Source organism: Balaenoptera physalus (assembly GCF_965194825.1).
Source record: "Balaenoptera physalus genome assembly, chromosome: 1".
Classification (NCBI taxonomy): domain Eukaryota; kingdom Metazoa; phylum Chordata; class Mammalia; order Artiodactyla; family Balaenopteridae; genus Balaenoptera; species Balaenoptera physalus.
In genome coordinates, this window is record NC_138882.1 from 82,325,629 (window position 1) to 82,342,554 (window position 16,926).

At 47.7% G+C, this 16,926-nt stretch overlaps 2 protein-coding genes across 3 annotated transcripts; one reads left to right on the forward strand and one right to left on the reverse strand.

The window, feature by feature from the left end:
- Positions 1-5,324: 5,324 nt before the first annotated feature.
- GPATCH4 (G-patch domain containing 4) lies at positions 5,325-12,401 on the forward strand. The gene is made up of 8 exons (XM_082414838.1): positions 5,325-5,460; positions 7,933-8,073; positions 8,540-8,613; positions 8,725-8,817; positions 8,918-9,004; positions 10,602-10,693; positions 10,953-11,003; positions 11,227-12,401. The coding sequence occupies exons 2-8, from the start codon at positions 7,995-7,997 to the stop codon at positions 11,942-11,944; spliced, it is 1,194 nt and encodes a 397-aa protein (XP_082270964.1). The 5' UTR covers positions 5,325-5,460; positions 7,933-7,994; the 3' UTR covers positions 11,945-12,401.
- On the reverse strand, positions 12,288-15,600 carry NAXE (NAD(P)HX epimerase). 2 transcript variants are annotated; one of them, XM_082414879.1, is made up of 6 exons: positions 15,374-15,599; positions 15,117-15,225; positions 14,861-14,971; positions 14,669-14,782; positions 13,368-13,515; positions 12,288-13,046 (listed from the first exon to the last, which is right to left on the reverse strand). In XM_082414879.1, exons 1-6 carry the CDS (start codon positions 15,553-15,555, stop codon positions 12,844-12,846), a joined length of 867 nt encoding a protein of 288 aa, XP_082271005.1. In that variant the 5' UTR covers positions 15,556-15,599; the 3' UTR covers positions 12,288-12,843. The 2 variants fall into 2 exon arrangements, with proteins under 2 accessions (XP_082271005.1, XP_082271006.1); XM_082414880.1 differs by lacking the exon at positions 14,861-14,971 and having other exon boundaries at positions 15,374-15,600.
- Positions 15,601-16,926: the final 1,326 nt, after the last annotated feature.

Genomic DNA, 16,926 nt, shown 5'->3' on the forward strand with positions numbered 1-16,926 from the left:
CTTAGAGTATAGAAAGATAACCCAATACCTAATTTTTAGGATTTCATTCTGCTCCAGAAATTTTGAAAGGAATTCAAGAGTTGGTCATCTCGGACTTCCCTGGTGGTGCAGTGGTTAAGAATCTGCCTGCCAACGCAGGCGACATGGGTTCAATCCCTGGCATGGGAGGACTCCACAGGCCCCGGAGCAACTAAGCCTGTGTGCCACAACTACGGAGCCTGAGCTCTAGGGCCCACGAGCCACAACTACCGAGCCCGTATGCCACAACTACTGAAGCCAGCGCGCCTAGAGCCCGTGCTCCGCAACAAGAGAAGCCACCGCAATGAGAAGACCGCGCACTGCAACGAACAGTAGCCCCCACTTGCCACAACTAGGGAAAGCCCGTGCGCAGCAACAAAGACCCAACGCAGCCAAAAATAAATAAATAATAAATAAATAAATGTATTAAAAAAAAGTAAAAATAAAAAAAAAGAGTTGTTCATCTCAGGGCCACATTCACCTCCTCCTGAAGGTCTCCCTGTTGCCAATCATATTTCTCCTCATTTCTGCACCAAGTTCCTCAGCACTGAGGAACTCTGATTTGTATTCATTTGCTGTTTTAAAGTTATTTTTCCTGATAAAATATGTTAATTGTAGGGCTTCCCTGGTGGCGCAGTGGTTGAGAATCTGCCTGCCAATGCAGGGGACACGGGTTCGAGCCCTGGTCTGGGAGGATCCCACATGCCGCGGAGCGGCTGGGCCCGTGAGCCACAACTACTGAGCCTGTGCGTCTGGAGCCTGTGCTCCGCAACAAGAGAGGCCGCGGACAGTGAGAGGCCCGCGCACCGCGATGAAGAGTGGCCCCCGCTTGCCGCAACTAGAGAAAGCCCTCGCGCAGAAACGAAGACCCAACACAGCCTAAATAAATAAATAAATAAACCCAAAGTTTAAAAAAACACTTATAAAAGAAATTAAAAAAAATATATATGTTAATTGTAGAAAAAACTAAAATTCAGAGAGAATATATAAAGAAGGGTATGCACTTACTCATAATTCCTTCATCTCAGAATGACTGCCTGTAACATGTTAGTGTTCTTCTCTTGTTCTTTTACTGTGCCTGTGGATTTTTGGGTTTTTTGAGATATAATGCACATACCATAAAGTTCACCCTTTTAAAGTGTACAATTCAGTGGGTATTAGTATGTTCACAAGTTTAACCAACACCACTGATTCCAGAACATGTCATCAGCCCAAAAAGAAACCCTCCACCCACCCATTAGTAGCCACTCTCCATTTTCCTCTTCCCAGCTGACCTATGTCAATGGATTTGCCTACTCTGGACATCGCATATAAATGGAATCATACAGTATGTGGCCTTTTGTGTCTGGTTTCTTTCACTTAACATATTTTCAAAGTTTATCCATGTTGTAGAATGTATCAATACCACATTTCCTCTGATGACCTAATCATATTCCATTGTGGATCTACCATGTTTTGTTTACCCATTCATTAGCTGATGGACATTTGGATTGTTTCCACTTTTTAGCTATTACTATAGATAGTGCTTCTATGAAATTTTGTGTACAAGTTTTTGTATAGACATATATTTTCAATTCTCTTGGGTATATACCTAGGAGTGGGATTGTTGGGTCATACAGTAATTCTATGCTTAACTTTTTGAGGAATTTTTCAAACTGTTTTCCAAGGCAGCCACACTATTTTACCTTCCCACCAGCAATGTATAAGCGTTCTCATTTCTCCACATCCTCACCAACACTTGTTATTGCTCATTTTTTAAATAATAGTTATCCTAGAAGGTGTGAAATGATATTGTATTGTGGTTTTCACTTGCATTTCCCTGATGACTTATGATGTTGGGCATCTTTTCATGTGCTTATTAACCATTTGTATATCTTCTTTGGAGAAATGTCAATCCAAATCTTTTACCCATTTTAAAATTGTGTTGTCTTTTTATTATTGAGTTGTGTTCCTTTTTTAAATTTTATTTATTTATTTATTTATTTTTGGCTGCATTGGGTCTTTGTTGCTGCGCAAGGGCTTTCTCTAGTTGCGGTGAACGGGAGCTACTCTTCGTTGCGGTGCGTGGGCTTCTCATTGTGGTGGCTTTTGCTGCGGAGCACGGGCTCTAGGTGCGCAGGCTTCAGTAGTTGTGGCACGCGGGTTCAGTAGTTGTGGCTCGCGGGCTCTAGAGCGCAGGCTCAGCAGTTGTGGCGCACGGGCTTAGTTGCTCCGTGGCCTGTGGGATCTTCCCATACCAGGGATTGAACCCGTGTTCCCTGCATTGGCAGGCGGATTCTTAACCACTGCACCACCAGGGAAGTCCCTGTAAGAGTTCTTTATGTATTTTTTGGATATTAGAACCTTATCAGAAATATGATTTGCAAATATTTTCTTCCATTCTGTAATTGTCTTTTTACTTCTTGATGGTGTCCTTTGGAGCACAAACGTTTTAATTTTGATGAAGCCTAATTTATCTGTTTTTTTCCTTTGAGTGCTTGTACATTTGGACTCATAGCTAATAAACTATTGTTTAATCCAAGGTTATGAAAGTTTACATCTATGTTTTCTTTTAAGAGCTTTAGAGGTTTTGCTCTTACATTTAGGTTTTTGATTCATCTTGAGTTAATTTTTGCATATGATGCGAGGTAGGGGTCCAACTTCATTTTTTTTTGCATGTGGCTATCCAGTTGTCTTAGCATAATTTGTTGAAAAGACTATTCTCTCCTCATTGAATTGTCTTGGCATTCTTGTTGAAAATCAATTGCCCATAAATGTATGGGTTTATTTCTGGACTCTCATTTCTATTCTATTGATCTTTATATCTAGCCTATGCCAGAACCACAGTCTTGATTACTATAGCTTTGTGGTAAGTTTGGAAATTGAGAAGTGTTAGTCGTTCAACTTTGTTCTTTTTCAAGAAAAAGGACTCCTTGAATTACCATTTGAATTTCCAAATCAGCTTGTCAACTTATGCAAAAAAAGCCAGCTAGGATTTTGATAGAGATTGTGTTGAATCTGTAGACCAATTTGGAGAGTATTGTGATATTATTAAGTCTTCCAACCCATGAACACATGTATCTTTCCATTCACGTGGCTCTTCTTTAGTTTCTTTCGATGACATTTTGTAATTTTCAGTGTACAACTCTTGCTCTTCTTCTGTTATATTGTGTTAAATTCCTAAGCGCTTTATTCCTTTTGATGCCATTGCCTATGAATTTTTAACATAGATGGGCTCTTACTATGCAGGAACCAGTTTGTACCTGCTTTTTTCATTTCAATCATATCATAGACACGTCCCCCAAGTTATTAAGACTCCTTTTAAAGCTACATATTAGTGCATTGTACGGTTACACTATAATTTATTTAGCCATTCTCCTGTTGTGGGATATTTAGGTTCTTTACAATTTTTCCATTTTATAAATATTCCTGTAATAAATATTTCTATTGATCTTGCTATGTCTGCATCTTAGATTATTTCCTTATAAGTAGTCATGGCCCCTTCCACCACGAGAGAACACAGCAAGAAAGTACCGGATATGAATCAGGAAGAGGGCCCTCACCAGAAGGTGATCGTCCCAGTCCCTTGATCTTGGACTTCCCAGCATGCAGAACTGAGAGCGGCCAAGATGGCGGAGTAGAAAGACCCTAAGCTCACTTTATAAGTAGCCATGTATTCTTGTTCTCTTACAATGGCTTTTATTTCTCACAACTCTTGTGAGGAGTGTGAGACCCCATGAAACTTGGAACTCCCGGAGGCCCATTTCTTCTTTTGCAGTCCCACGTAGCCCCCAGGGACAGGCTTACAGCCTGGGAGAGGCTCCTTCAGGAAGCCCTCAGGGGCCCTGGCTTCTCCTCTTACCCCCGTGGCACTGTGTCCTGACCTTGCCGCAGCTCTCATCACTCACTCATATAAATGCCTGGTAACTTGTTACACTCCCACAAGACGGTGAGGCCCAACAGGACAAGGGCTGGACCCCTAGCCCTTGGCCTACAGAAGACCCTTAATAAATGTTTATCAAATGAGTGAGTCAGGCAGAACAGGAGTTCAAGGTCCTAGGCCAGAGGAAGAATCTTGAGTCAAGGAATTATGGCCATTAGGTTTTTGGAGTGGCTGGCAAAGTATGCCACACAGAAATTGTGGGCTAGAAAGGGCCCTTGAGGTTGCCCTATTCAGGAGTTTTCAAACCTCTTTTATGCCCACAGTATAATATATTAGATAGATAGGTAGATTGATAGGGGAGATGGAGTGGGAAGATGGTGGAAACTGAAGACCTATCTGTGGAATTTTCTCTCTCTCTCTCTCTTTTTTTTTTTTTTTTTTGCCGCGCTGCTCTGGCTTGCTGCATCTTATTTCCCCGACCAGGGATCGAACCCGACCCCTGGCAGTGAAAGCGCGGAGTCCTAACCGCTGGACCGCCAGGGGATTCCCCCTTTATTTTTCCTTCCCAGGTAGCATATTTTTAAAGTAAAATTAATTTTATGTAAAAAAAAAATCTTATGGGGATTAGGGAGTATGACATACTGAGCAATTATGACAAAACTTTACTGTGACACGGCAGTTTTTCTTTTTGAAGTTCCTTGGGGGTGGGGGAGGGGATGGGGTGGGTCGGGCTCTAAGCTACCGTAAATACTGATACAGGGACGCAAACAAGGGATTTTTTTTTTCAGGTTTTAGTTCTTGGGTGGCTCAGTGAAGCCTAGGAACAGTTTGTGGGGATGAGAGCACGCGCAGCCTCTCTTGTTGATTTGTTTGCAATATGTTCTTTCCCTCCCCTGCTCAATGGACCCTAATACTTAAAAGGCAAGTCCAAACACCTCAACCTGGCATGGATTCCGGGATCCTCCCTCTCTCTCCAGTCCCACTCGAGGTCCCGATTTTCCCTGGGCTAGACTAGGTGCACCCCGAAGTCAGGGCTCTCTCTTACGCATCTTTGTATCACCAGTACCAAAAGGGGCAGGTCCTGGCACAGAGTGGTGAGTCAAAAAGTGTTTGATGAACCTACTGAAACCTCTCATCTCTAGGATTTTATAAATAACTGTCCCTGCAGGCTGAGTATTAATCCCCGCAAATCACCTCAGAGGTGCTACCTCCATCTCTGCCTCCACGAATCTCTCAGGCCACTCTCGATGTTTTCCCCTAAAGTTTTCCTTCCTCATATTTGTGCCTGGAACTAGTCAGTGTCGGACCCAAAGCTGTTCTCGGCATCCCAATAGAGCCGGATAGGACTGAAGTCCCGCGGCCATTTAGACCTGCAGGGAGGAAGTAAACAGAACACTTTCCGGATCTCCTGAAATGGGCACAACACAGTTGTCCCCTCCGGGGACGACCGAGAGTTCGGTTCCGGCGTGCGTCTCTATGGTTTCGACAGCCTAGAACGACCGAAACGGCACTTCCGGGAAGATGGCGGCGCACAGATCACGTCTGGCACATGTTTCTGCGGAGAGGACCTTGCACTAACGGTAAGAGCCTACAGTCCCCCGAACGGTGGCTGTCGGAGCCCGGGCTCAGGAGCAAATGTGAGAGCAGGAGAGTAGTTTTACCCTAGTGAAACTGCGGGGGGAGGGCTGGAGTTTAGACCTCAGAGGAAGGAGGCCTAGGGAAAGGGTTGCCGGTTCTTTGGAATCGCTGTAAGGAAGGTGGCCCTGGGCCCCTTCTCCAGAAAACTCAGGTTGACTGGAAAGAAAACAGTTCCTGAAAGTGTGCTAGAAGCCTTCACAAAGACTGTGGCGCACAGCCTGGGATCTAGTTGCTTCTGTCCAGTTATCCGTTCTAGGTCGGTTAAAGCAATTACCATCTATGTCACTCAGTTCAACGAATGACGACTGAACGCATTCTCGATTCTTGGAGTTGCATTAAGTACACCGGGGTTGGGTAATAAAACCAGGGCGTATAGTTTCGAATTACTGCGACAAGGGACAGGCAGTGGTAGGTTTTACAGCGTAAAGTACAAACGTCTATGAGACTGAGGAATGTAGTGATTAAGAACACCAGTTCTGGAATGCCTGAGATCCTGGATCCGCTACTTGCCAGCTGTTTGATTTGGACAAGTAACTAAACTTCTCAGCGCCATTTGTCAATTACCAAAAAAAAAAAAAAAAAAAAAAAAAACCTCCTAATAGGGTTGTTGGGAGGATTAAATGAAATAATGTGTGTGCAGCAATTAGCAGCAGGCTGGCATTGAGTAAATGCACGTGTTGGTGGTTGTTGTTATTGAAATCTGGGGGCTAATAGATTAGAAATAACTTCTGAGAAGAAGCAGAGGTTTGAGGTGGCCTCAAAGGCCTCAGTGTTTGAATTTTACTTCTCTTGCATTATCAAGAAGCAAGATAGGGCCATTTCTTCACTCAGTGCTTTTCTGTTGGGACTCTCAAGGTGTCAATTAGGTTTTCAAGTAATCATCCTTCACAGTAGAAATGTGAACAGAAATGTGATTCTTCCTAAATTTGCTACTCTTCCTACCTAACCAGACTGGTCATCGTTGTTAAGCCTAATATGTAATGTTTAGGAGGGGTGACTTGATGTGTCTGACTTTTTTTTTTTTTTATTAGCATACTCACTAGACATTCTTAAACACAACTGAAAGTTTTAGCCTTTGGAGTTGTCACTTGGGGAGGCCAGAGGGTTACTCCAGGAGTGCCATTAATCAGCTTTTAAAATGGTCTGCAATGCCTGTAATAAATGATCTTAGTACAAGTTAACTTTAGTGACTCAAGTCAGCAGTGATAGTCTTAGTTTTGAATGTCTTGTGTAATAAGCCATCTTAACCGTTTCAGAGACAAATTTGGTATATAAGTCGGACAGTGCCATTGTGGAGTCCAAAATGAGGAACACCTGAACGACTCTAAAGAAATGCAACTACAGTTGACAAACAACACAGATTTGAACTGCATGGGTCCACTTACATGTGGATTTTTTTCAATAAATATTACAGTACTACATAATCAGTGGTTAGTTGAATCCTGGGATGCGGAAGGCCAGTATGGGACTTGAGCATCCGTGGGTTTTGCTATCCATAGCAGGTCCTGGAACAAATCCCCTGCTGATACTGAGGGATGACTGTAGTTGGGAATGTGATAGAAAGTGGGCCACTCTGGAGTCAGGCAACCTGAGCTCATATTCCAGCTCCATCTCTTACCAGCTGTGTAACCCCAGGCAAAAAACCCTTTGTAAAATAAGGATAAGGTGTATCTCACAGGACTGTCAGGATTAAATGAGACAGGATAGCAATATGTGTAACCCCTCCGTTACGCTTTAAATGCTCAATAAGAGCGCCCTTCCTAAGCTGGACAGTTTCAAAAGGGGTGCTCCAACAAGACTGAAAGACAGTGGGGAAGAGGCACGTAGCCTTCACACTGAGAGGACAGTGTAAATGCTGGGGCACAGGTATAGGATATGGGCTCTATTAAGTACTGTTGTCTTATAACTCAGGTTAACAAGCACCTCCTTGCTTTGTTTTTACGTGGTAATAAATCGTGGGAGATGCTATCAGGTAGTGGTAAAGAGTGGGGACTCTGCAGACAGGCTTCCTGGGTTTGAGTTCTACATGTATCAGCTGTGTGACCTTGAGCAAGTCACCTAACCTCTTTAGGCTTTAGTTTCCTCATTTGTAAAACAGGGATATAATACTTTCCTGAATGTAAAGTTCAGGAAATCTTCCCGGGCTGGGAAGAGTACACGAAATGATCCATGTAAAATCTTAGCACAGCCTGGCATGTAGTGAATTCTCCATACATTTGGGTGTTATTATTAATACCAGGTCTTCTTGGCTTTCAACATGTTGACATTGACCTCTCAGTGGTCGGACAGGGAGCTCCCCAAGGACCAGGCCTATTTCCTCTGTCTCTGCTCCAGCTTCAGGAAAGAGTTCTTATAAGAGCAGTCAGGATGGATTTGATGGATGACTTGGGCACTTTCTTTTTTTCCTCTTAAAGGGAAGATAGTGACCCCTTCTCTTCTCTGGTGAGGGCCTGAGGACAGTGACTCTTTTCTCACCATGAGTGTCACCCCAGAGGTCAAGAGTCGTGGGATGAAGTTTGCTGAGGAGCAGCTGCTAAAGCATGGATGGACCCAAGGTGATTCCCATGGGGCCCTTTTCACATCCCCCCAACTCCCTCACTACCCTCTGCCCAGGGAAGAGGCATCATCCTGGATTAACCCCTATGTAGTCCGTTCAACTGGAGGAGGAAAGTTAGTTTAAAGGGAAATTTGCAGAAGAAAATTGCTGACATTTCCAGAAAAGGGAAGAAGGGAAGAAATATGATGGTGGATAGTGAGAAATAAGTGGTTCGGAGGACTGGGAGGGGGAGGAAGAGACACGACTTCTGTTCTGAGAGAATTATGAAGGAAAGATAGTTTGGGCTCAAAATGGGAGGACTGCATGGAGAGGTGCTAGAAAGAGTGCAACTGGGAGGGCTTCCAGGATGGACGGAGCATGCCCAAAGTTAGATATGTGAAATGGCAAGGAGTGGCATGTGCTGGGGGTGCCTTGTGAGGGCTTGGGGCAGGAGTGGAATAAGCCAAATCATTCACTGTTTGCAGGCAAAGGCCTGGGCCGGAAGGAGAATGGCATCACCCAGGCCCTCAGGGTAACGCTGAAGCAGGACACTCATGGGGTAAGACTGGGCAGGCTGAGGGAGGTCAGTGTGGATGGGAGAGGGGGGCCTTGAGGATAGGGGGAGGGAGGGGAATGACAGGTCCTGAGTTCATACTTCTTCCTCTGGCAGGTGGGACACGACCCTGCCAAAGAGTTCACAAACTACTGGTGGAATGATCTCTTCAACAAGACTGCGGCCAGCTTGGTAGTGAAAACTGGGCAGGTATAAGCTCTAATAGTAGGCACATGAACCATGAGGGCCTGGGACATGTGGGGGTGAGGGAGACACGGCATGTCACCCACTCACGGATACTCCCCCACAGGATGGAGTACAGATAAGGTGCCTGTCTAAGGAGACCACCCATCATGATCATGCCAAGCCCAACCTGCTGTATCAGAAGTTTGTGAAGGTATTAGAGGCTGGGGGTGAGACGGCCCATCCTTTTTTCCTTCCCTGGTCTCCCCTGGGGCCTGAACAATTGCCTTGTACGCCCTACCTATTCTCAGGACTGTCCTAACAGTGGGTTCCTGTGACCAACCTCACTGTTGCTTACCTAGACTGCCCAGACCCTCAGCAAGAATTGAAATCTTCAGGTTGAATGTATCCCTGCCATCTGCTGAGGGGGCAGCAACAGGGAGTGGGAGGTGGGGCACAGTCAGGAGCTGTCAGAGCAGGGCAGGGAGGGGATGTCTAATTCAGAGGACTTAAAAGTCGGAGGAGACTTGCAAGATTATCTGACCCATTGTCCTTATTTTGCAGATGTGGCCAAAAGGGGGGAAAGTGGCTCGCTGAAGAGCCCACAGCTGGCTAGTAATGGCAGACAGGACTAGAACCCAGGTGTTGAGACTCCCCTTTTCTAGCCCGCCAATAGAAGGGAGCTAACATTTAACGATCCTCTATTGTGTCCTTAAGGGCTTTATGTATTATCTAGCAAATCCTTCCCATTCATCTCTGTTGCCATCTTCTGCCCCAGTTCAGACCATCATCCTCTCCTGCCTCATTTCTTTCACAGCCTCATAACTATACTCCTCACTCTAGTCTCAAACCCCGCCGCGATTAGTTCATCCTCCACAAAGCATCCAGTGTTCTCTGAAAAACACAAATTTCATTCTGTCACTGGCTCCTCCTTGACCTAGGATGACACAGTCCAGATGTGTCAGACTGGCTCACATGGCCCTTCATGCCTTGTCCCTGCCTTCTTTCTTAGCCTGTCTCTCGCCACCTCTCAGGACCTCTACACTTTAGCCAGATGGAACCTGAATCTTTTTAAGGTACCATGTTTTTTCACTTTCAAGTTTTTGCACATGCTATTCCCTCTGCCTGGGACATTCTGCTTCCTTTGCCCCTTTACCTGCTGACCTTTTTCTTGTCTTCCAGAGCTCAGCTCCTTGTAGTAACTATTCCCCAAACCCTGAAGCCTGAGTAGGGTACCCTTCCCCTAGCACAGACAACACTTTCATCATCGTTTTCTATGTTCTGACATATTCCTTTACCCCTCAACCATGTAGATTCCATCTGGGCTGGAACCATCTCATCCTTATTCCACTCTATCCCCAACCTCTTAGCCCAAAGTAGGTTCTTAACCTGGTTAAAGTACTGTGCATAGGTATGGGGGGAGGGGCATGAAAAGTAGCATCTTTATTGTCCGTTACTGGCACCATGGGATGACCGCCAGGGGGCACTTGTCCCACTATGAAGACCTGATGACCCAGAGCACTTCTTCCTCCCTTCCTGTTCTGTCCACTAGCTGGCTGTGAGCCAGGGAGGCCAGGACTGCCCCCACCCCACCCACCCCCAACTGCAGCCCACCTCCTGCCCAAAGTTGATGTATGCAGTTTGGCACACCTCTGTGTGGGGCTGCAAGGAGCGATGTTGGGGGCTGACAAATTTGTGCCAGTGGCTCTTCAGGGTGGCAGTGGCATCACTGCTCTTCCCTTTCCAGGAGGGAAGAGCAATGGTGGTGGTGCTGAGTGGGCCTTGTCCACCCCCATGATTCCTCCTTCTAGACGGCCACACTGACTTCAAGTGGGGAGAAGCCAGACAAGGACTTGGAAAGCTGCAGTGATGACGACAGCCAGGGGCCCAAGCCTGCAAAGATGTGAGACTTCTTTTTAGTGCTAGGGGCATGTGGGAGGAGATGCCTTCCAATCTCAAAAGAAAGGACCAAGTGTAATGCTTGACTGTGGGCTTCTTCAGGGTGGAAATGTGTTGTACTCATCTTTGTATCCCCTACACCTAGAAAAGTGCCGGGTCCTGAATAGGAACTCAGTGCTGAAGGAATGTTTTAGAGGGGAGGAGAGGTCAAGCCTTTCCACCAGATCTGTTTGTAATTCCTGATTCCTGCCCTTCCCCAACAGTCTGACTGATGAGATGCTGCTCCAAGCCTGTGAGGGGCGAACAGCACACAAGTAAGTAGCGGTTAGCTTCTTGGGCTCCCTTCTTTTCTCCCCATCACAAGCCCAACCCTGTGCCACTCTTTTCACCCCAGAGAAAGTGATTCCTATTCTCTGCCCATTTCTGAAGCTGCCTGAAGACAGGCAGCTCCTCCCTTACGAACTTTCCCCGCAGTCTCAGAGATTAGGCCTGTTTTCCCCAATACCCTCCCTCTGACTTGGGCCCCATCTATTTCAGGGCTGCCCGTCTTGGGATCACGATGAAGGCTAAGCTTGCTCGGTTAGAGGCCCAGGAGCAGGCCTTCCTGGCTTGTCTCAAAGGCCAGGACCCTGGGGTCCCTCAACTGCAGTCTGAGAGCAAGCCCCCACAAAAAAAGAAAAAGAAAAGGAAGCAGAAAGAGGAGGAAGAGGCTACGGCAACTGAAAGGAATGCAGAAGAGTACCCAGAACACACTGATCAGAGTGTCCGGAAAAGCAAGAAGAAGAAAAGACGGCATCAAGAAGAAGGTATCACAGATGAGAGAGAAGGAACAGCTGTAAGGCATGAGGAAGAAGAGACCACAGGAACAAGTGGGCTTGGGGAATTGAAAAACAGAGAACAAACTGATCAGTCCCTCAGGAAAAGGAAGAAGAAGAGGAGGCAGCATGAGGAAGACTTGAACATGGAGGAGGCTGTTGTAGATGGTGGGACCAGAGAAGCAGAAAGCAGATCATGCAGTGATCGGAAAAGTAGGAGAAGCAAGAAGAAAAGACAGCGGCATCAGGAGGAGGAGGACGTCTTGCGTGTAAGGGATAAAGGAGATGAGGAAGATGGCAGGACTAGGACAGCAGAGAGCAAGGCATACACGGGCTCAAGTGGCAGAGGTAAGAAGAGGCAGAAGCAACCAGAGGAGGAAAGACCTGGAGTCCACACTGACCAGAGAGCAAAAAAGAAGAAACAGAAGAAGAGAAACTGAAGCCCAGGTCAAGATGCAGCCCGATCGAGTCCTCTTCAGGAGTTGAAGCCTCAGAGACCTGAGTTGGTGCAGGTCTTGTGCACCCTCTCAGTGAGGAGTCCCTCCCAAGGGGGAAACAGCTCTGGAACAGTAGTCCGCTGAGAGGAGAGCGGTAGTGCCGTGTCTGACTTGAGGGAGCAGGCACATTTCCCCCTTACAGCGTCTAAGCCAGAGATGGTGAACTCAAGCACCTGCAGGGACCGGGCAGCTAAGGGACAAGGATGCTGGGGGCTGTGGGAACGGGAATGCAGACAGCCTCTGAAGGGGCATCTTGGCCAAAAGAAGCTGAAAATATAGACCTATGAGAAATGTACTGATTTTTTAATTTTGTGAAGGCTAAGAAAAACATGCAAATTCAGCCCATAGGTTGCCAGTTTCTAACTATACCAAATTGAATAAACATTAGCTTGGTCTCCTAGCCTATATATAAGTCCTGACTGTCATCTCCATTCTCAGCCTGAGAAGGTCCTGAATACAAGTTAGTTTCCTTAGAGGCCTCTGAAGAAATTCCTTCTGTTAACTTCCTATAGTCTTGCTATGCTGTTAAGTGGAAGGAGAAAGTTTAGAGAACCTCACTCAGCTCCCTGTCTGCATCCCTGATAAGAATTGTGTGTGTGTAAAGGACAGCACACCTCACTTGGGAGCCTTTTTTAGCATCTGAAAGTGAATTGTCATTGCCCCCAAATGTCATAGCAACCCCTCTTGCATACTGTTCCCCCAGAGAGAGGGCACCACATCTCCAGTGTTGCTCTCTGCCTCCTGCCATCTCTTAACCTTTATTGCCAGAAGAGCTCCCAGGACTCCACAGCTCTGGGAGAGAGGAACTAAATCTATTGGGAAGAATGCCCGCCCACCTTCCCTCACTGCAGACGATAGACACACTCGGTGTCAGGGTAGGGTGGCAGGTTCAGCTGGTACTTCTTTTCCAGAGCAGGAGGCACGAAACGACCCCCCAGGTAGTGGTAGCGACCAGTAAACTGGGTTGCAGACTTTTTGGGTGCTGTCAGGGAGATGAGCAAGTCTGGCTGGATCCCTCCAGAGTTTCCCTTCTCCACATCCCATCCTGAAAAGAAGGTGGTATTCAGAAAGAGCAGAAAAGACCAGATGTCCAGTCCCCTTCCACACCTTGCTCTACTCTAGTCCTAAAAGAGTGGGAAGCCCCCTGGGTCCCCACCTGAGGAAATCGTGTCCATGTACGCCTGGGCTCTGGTCTCTGACAGTCACTGTAAAGGGCATTCCTGAACTCTTTGCTCCCCAGCCCTACTTTGGGTGTGGTATGCACCTCTACACTTGGTCTGAACCTTGAGTCAAGAACCAGGAATCCTAGTACCTACCTCAAGGCAGGTCAGGGCCCCAATCCCCCCAACCTCCTTGGACCCAGCACCTGAGGGAATGTCGATGCTGGCAATGGGCACGGTGAGTCCATTCAGGACACTCAGGATGCTGCGGAATGGCTCCCGAACATCACCCTTGAAGCTGAAGCCAAAGATGGCATCCACCACCAGCTCGTATAGTTCATCAATCAGCATGGGCTGTGGCAGAGCAGAAAAAGGAAAGGATGTCAGAGCCGGCAGCTGCACAAAGAACCCTTAACAGGAGAGGGCTGTCCTCTGTACCCACAGACCATTCACATAGGCACAAATATAATTTTATCTCATTCAGATGGCATTCTGAGGCCTAGAGTTAAGTGCAAGTGGGTCACTGATTGAGGCCAAGCTGAATCCAGTCACATTTTCTGTTCTGAGTGCCTGCCAACCATTGGGGAGGCTACAGTGTAGGACAGCCTGAGACTTGGAAGTCAGGAGGGACAGGTTCTGGTCTTGGCTCTGCCGTGATCTGGTTCTGTGACTTTGTACAAATCACTTCCCTTCTCTTGCATCTCAGTCTCTTCACCTATAAAATGTGTTAAGGAATTTTAAAAAGAAGTTCTCAAGTTTCCCACTCCTAAATCCAAGATCTGAAACATCTGAAGAAAGGGTTTAGGATGAGGCAGTGACTTCAGCTCCCAGGAGATGCAGATGATGTGTTTACTGCAAGCTAGGCGAAGAGGAACTGGCTGCAGAGTTACAGGAGTGGGGCTTCCCTGGTGGCACAGTGGTTAAGAATCCGCCTGCCAATGCAGGGGACACGGGTTTGAGCCCTGGTCCGGGAAGATCCCACATGCCGTGGAGCAACTAAGCCCGTGCCCCACAACTACTGAGCCCTGCGCTCTAGAGTCCACGAGCCACACCTACTGAAGCCCACGTGCCACAACTACTGAAGCCCGCGCACCTAGAACCCGTGCTCTGCAACAAGAGAAGCCCGCGCACCGCAACACAGAGTAGCCCCCGCTCACCGCAACTAGAGAAAGCCCGCACGCGGCAACGAAGACCCAATGCAGCCAAAAATAAATGAATAAATTAATTAATTTTTTAAAAAAAGTGACCAGGGGAAATTAAGGGGAAATGAAGCTGTAGAGAAGGTAGTGTTGGGAACTCATGGAGCACGCCTTACGGAGAAGGCTCTTACACCACTTCCATTCAGATAGCATGCTTTAGGCATCTTCTGTGTCAGGCACTATCCCTGCCCTCTAAGAGTTAATCCTCTAGAAAGGAAGATAAGCAAATGAGCTCAGCCTGGAAAGGTGAGGGAAGAGCAGAACACAGGCAGCAGTATTGAGGAGGGCAGTGAACTGGAACCACCTACCTCTGGGGGCATTTCACCAAGGAAAGGGATGTCCATTTTCTGGCACTGGGTCACCAGTGCAGTGAAGAGTGGCTTGTTAGGCCTTTTAGGATAATAGATGGTTGGCTGGTAGCCCTGTGAGGAAAGGAAAGGGGTGATTCAAGCCCAGGTCCTGGAAACCTCATACCCGACAGCCCTTCCCCGCATACTCACAAAGAGTTTGAGGTGTCGAGCACAGACCAGGCCATCTCCTCCGTTATTCCCAGGGCCGCAGATGACCAGGACAGTAGGGGGACTCCTGGACAAGGACGTGGGGGGATATGCCTGAAGGCAGAGTCAAAGGGGATTCAGAGGGGCTTTGGGCAGTGACAGCCCAGTCTCGGCCTGGCCGTCCCTCCCACTTCATTGAGCCTAGGCCAGGTGGCTTGCACAGTGACTTGCCCCTTGGGTGGAGAGTTGTGCCACTGACCTTGGCAATGGCTGTGGCACAGCTCAGCCCGGCCAGCTCCATAAGTTGGTCCACGCTGAACTGGTACTCGTTAAACAGCTCCTGGTCCACGGCCTGGGCCTCCTCCTGGCTGAGGAAACCCACAACCTGAGTCCCCGCCCCTCAGGTGTTCCGTCGCGCAGGCGGCGCGGCCCAGGTCCCGCCCCTGGGAGGGGGGGGTCCTTCCACCCAAGTCCCGCTCCCCGCGTGCCCGCCCAGAGAGCACGTGCCCGTCCAACCTCAGGTACTTCACTGCTGAGCTCGCCATGACCTCTGAGTCCCCGCGGCCACCCGAGATCAGCCGCTGCGGCCCCCACCAGGTGGCTCCCGCGCGACAGGCGCCGGCCTGGACTCTAAGGAGCGATAGGCGCGAGCCCGCAACCAGCAGCCCGAGCCCCAGGAGCGCCCGCAGCCCGGACATTCAGTTCTCAGAGCGCGCGCCCCCGCCCCGCGCCCGCCTCCCCCCAACCCCCGCCCCCGCCCCCGCCCCGGCGCATGCGCGGCCCTTCGCCCCGCCCCCGAGAGGCCGGGGCCCCGCGCACCGCTGACGGAAGCTGTCATGGGGCTGGCGGGACCAGTAGTGGGACTCCACCGCTCCTTCGCGCGTTACTGTGCGCGCCAGCGCCCCGGGTGCCCTCCCGCCCCGGCCCCACCTCGTCCGGGCGCCTTGCCTAGATGCCAGCCCTTCGCGGGAGCATTTTCATGTTGCCTCACAGATGACCCAAAGTGCTTTGCTTCCAACCGCCCTTTGATAATAATTCTTGTTTTTCGTAGCTCTTTCAGGAAGCTGTATAGCATAGCAGGTAGCCCGGGTTCCTCCCCTACCACTTAGTGACTGAGTGAACATGGCTCTCCAGGTTTCAGTCTCCTGTCTATAAAATGGGGATACGAGTACATACTTCATGGGGTGGTAATCCATGCAAAGCCGTCGACAGCGCCTGGTACATAGGGCTCAATAAATTAATGTTCTTATTCACACTGCTAAGCATTTCATATAACTTAGGACCCCTCTCCCCACCAAATTAGCTTCCCCTATCTCTGTTTACCAGGATAGCACGCTGTACTTCCCTAATCATACATAATACTTATCGCTCTTTATCGGGTAATAGCTGTGGAAATAGAAAACCATAAACCTTAAATAGGTTGAGTATGCCAAGATTAAAAATGTAGTTGAAACCCTAGACTCCAGGTCACGATAATATTTCAAGAAAAACCTGGAGAGGAAGACTAAACTTGTAACCCAAGAGCTTTTAAGAATGCAAACACTCCTGCCGGGTTAAGAGAGAAGTTTGGGGAATAACAGACCGGTTACATTAAGGCACTAAGATAAAGATAATTATCCAGGTGGAATGAAGGGCTTGGGTTTTTGTGGGGGTTTTTTTCCGTTTTCCATTATGGTTTATTACAGGATTGAAGGTCTTTTTTTTATGCTAGTATATTCTTTTTCTGTATCATGAATTCCATTCCCGGCTAGTTCACTGAGAAAACAAGAACCCCTCCTGCTTTTAACTACTCTTCTGATAGTCTCCTTTTTAATTATAAGAGGTTTAACATCTCCTATGGGTTGTACCCTTGGCCTTCATCTATGTTTGTTTTACATGTTTGTTGTGGGAAATTGAATGTATCAGACTGGGATTGTGGTGGAAAATTGTTTTTGTTAGACTTTGTTTGTGGTTTACTCATTGAGTTTACTCATCTAAATTGAAATGTAGGGTTTACATTACAATTGGATGATCTTATACAAGACCTCATTAACTTTGTTTTATAACTTCACCGGTATATATGTAGTTTC

Coding starts and splice junctions, on each gene's coding strand:
- GPATCH4 (XM_082414838.1), top strand. CDS start 7,995: ATGAGTGTCACCCCAGAGGTCAAGAGTCGTGGGATGAAGTTTGCTGAG. Junction 8,074..8,539: donor AAAGCATGGATGGACCCAAG/GTGATTCCCATG, acceptor CACTGTTTGCAG/GCAAAGGCCTGGGCCGGAAG. Junction 9,005..10,601: donor TGTATCAGAAGTTTGTGAAG/GTATTAGAGGCT, acceptor TCCTCCTTCTAG/ACGGCCACACTGACTTCAAG.
- NAXE (XM_082414879.1), bottom strand. CDS start 15,555: ATGTCCGGGCTGCGGGCGCTCCTGGGGCTCGGGCTGCTGGTTGCGGGC. Junction 14,972..15,116: donor GTGCCACAGCCATTGCCAAG/GTCAGTGGCACA, acceptor CTCTGCCTTCAG/GCATATCCCCCCACGTCCTT. Junction 13,047..13,367: donor CAGCATCGACATTCCCTCAG/GTGCTGGGTCCA, acceptor CCTTCTTTTCAG/GATGGGATGTGGAGAAGGGA.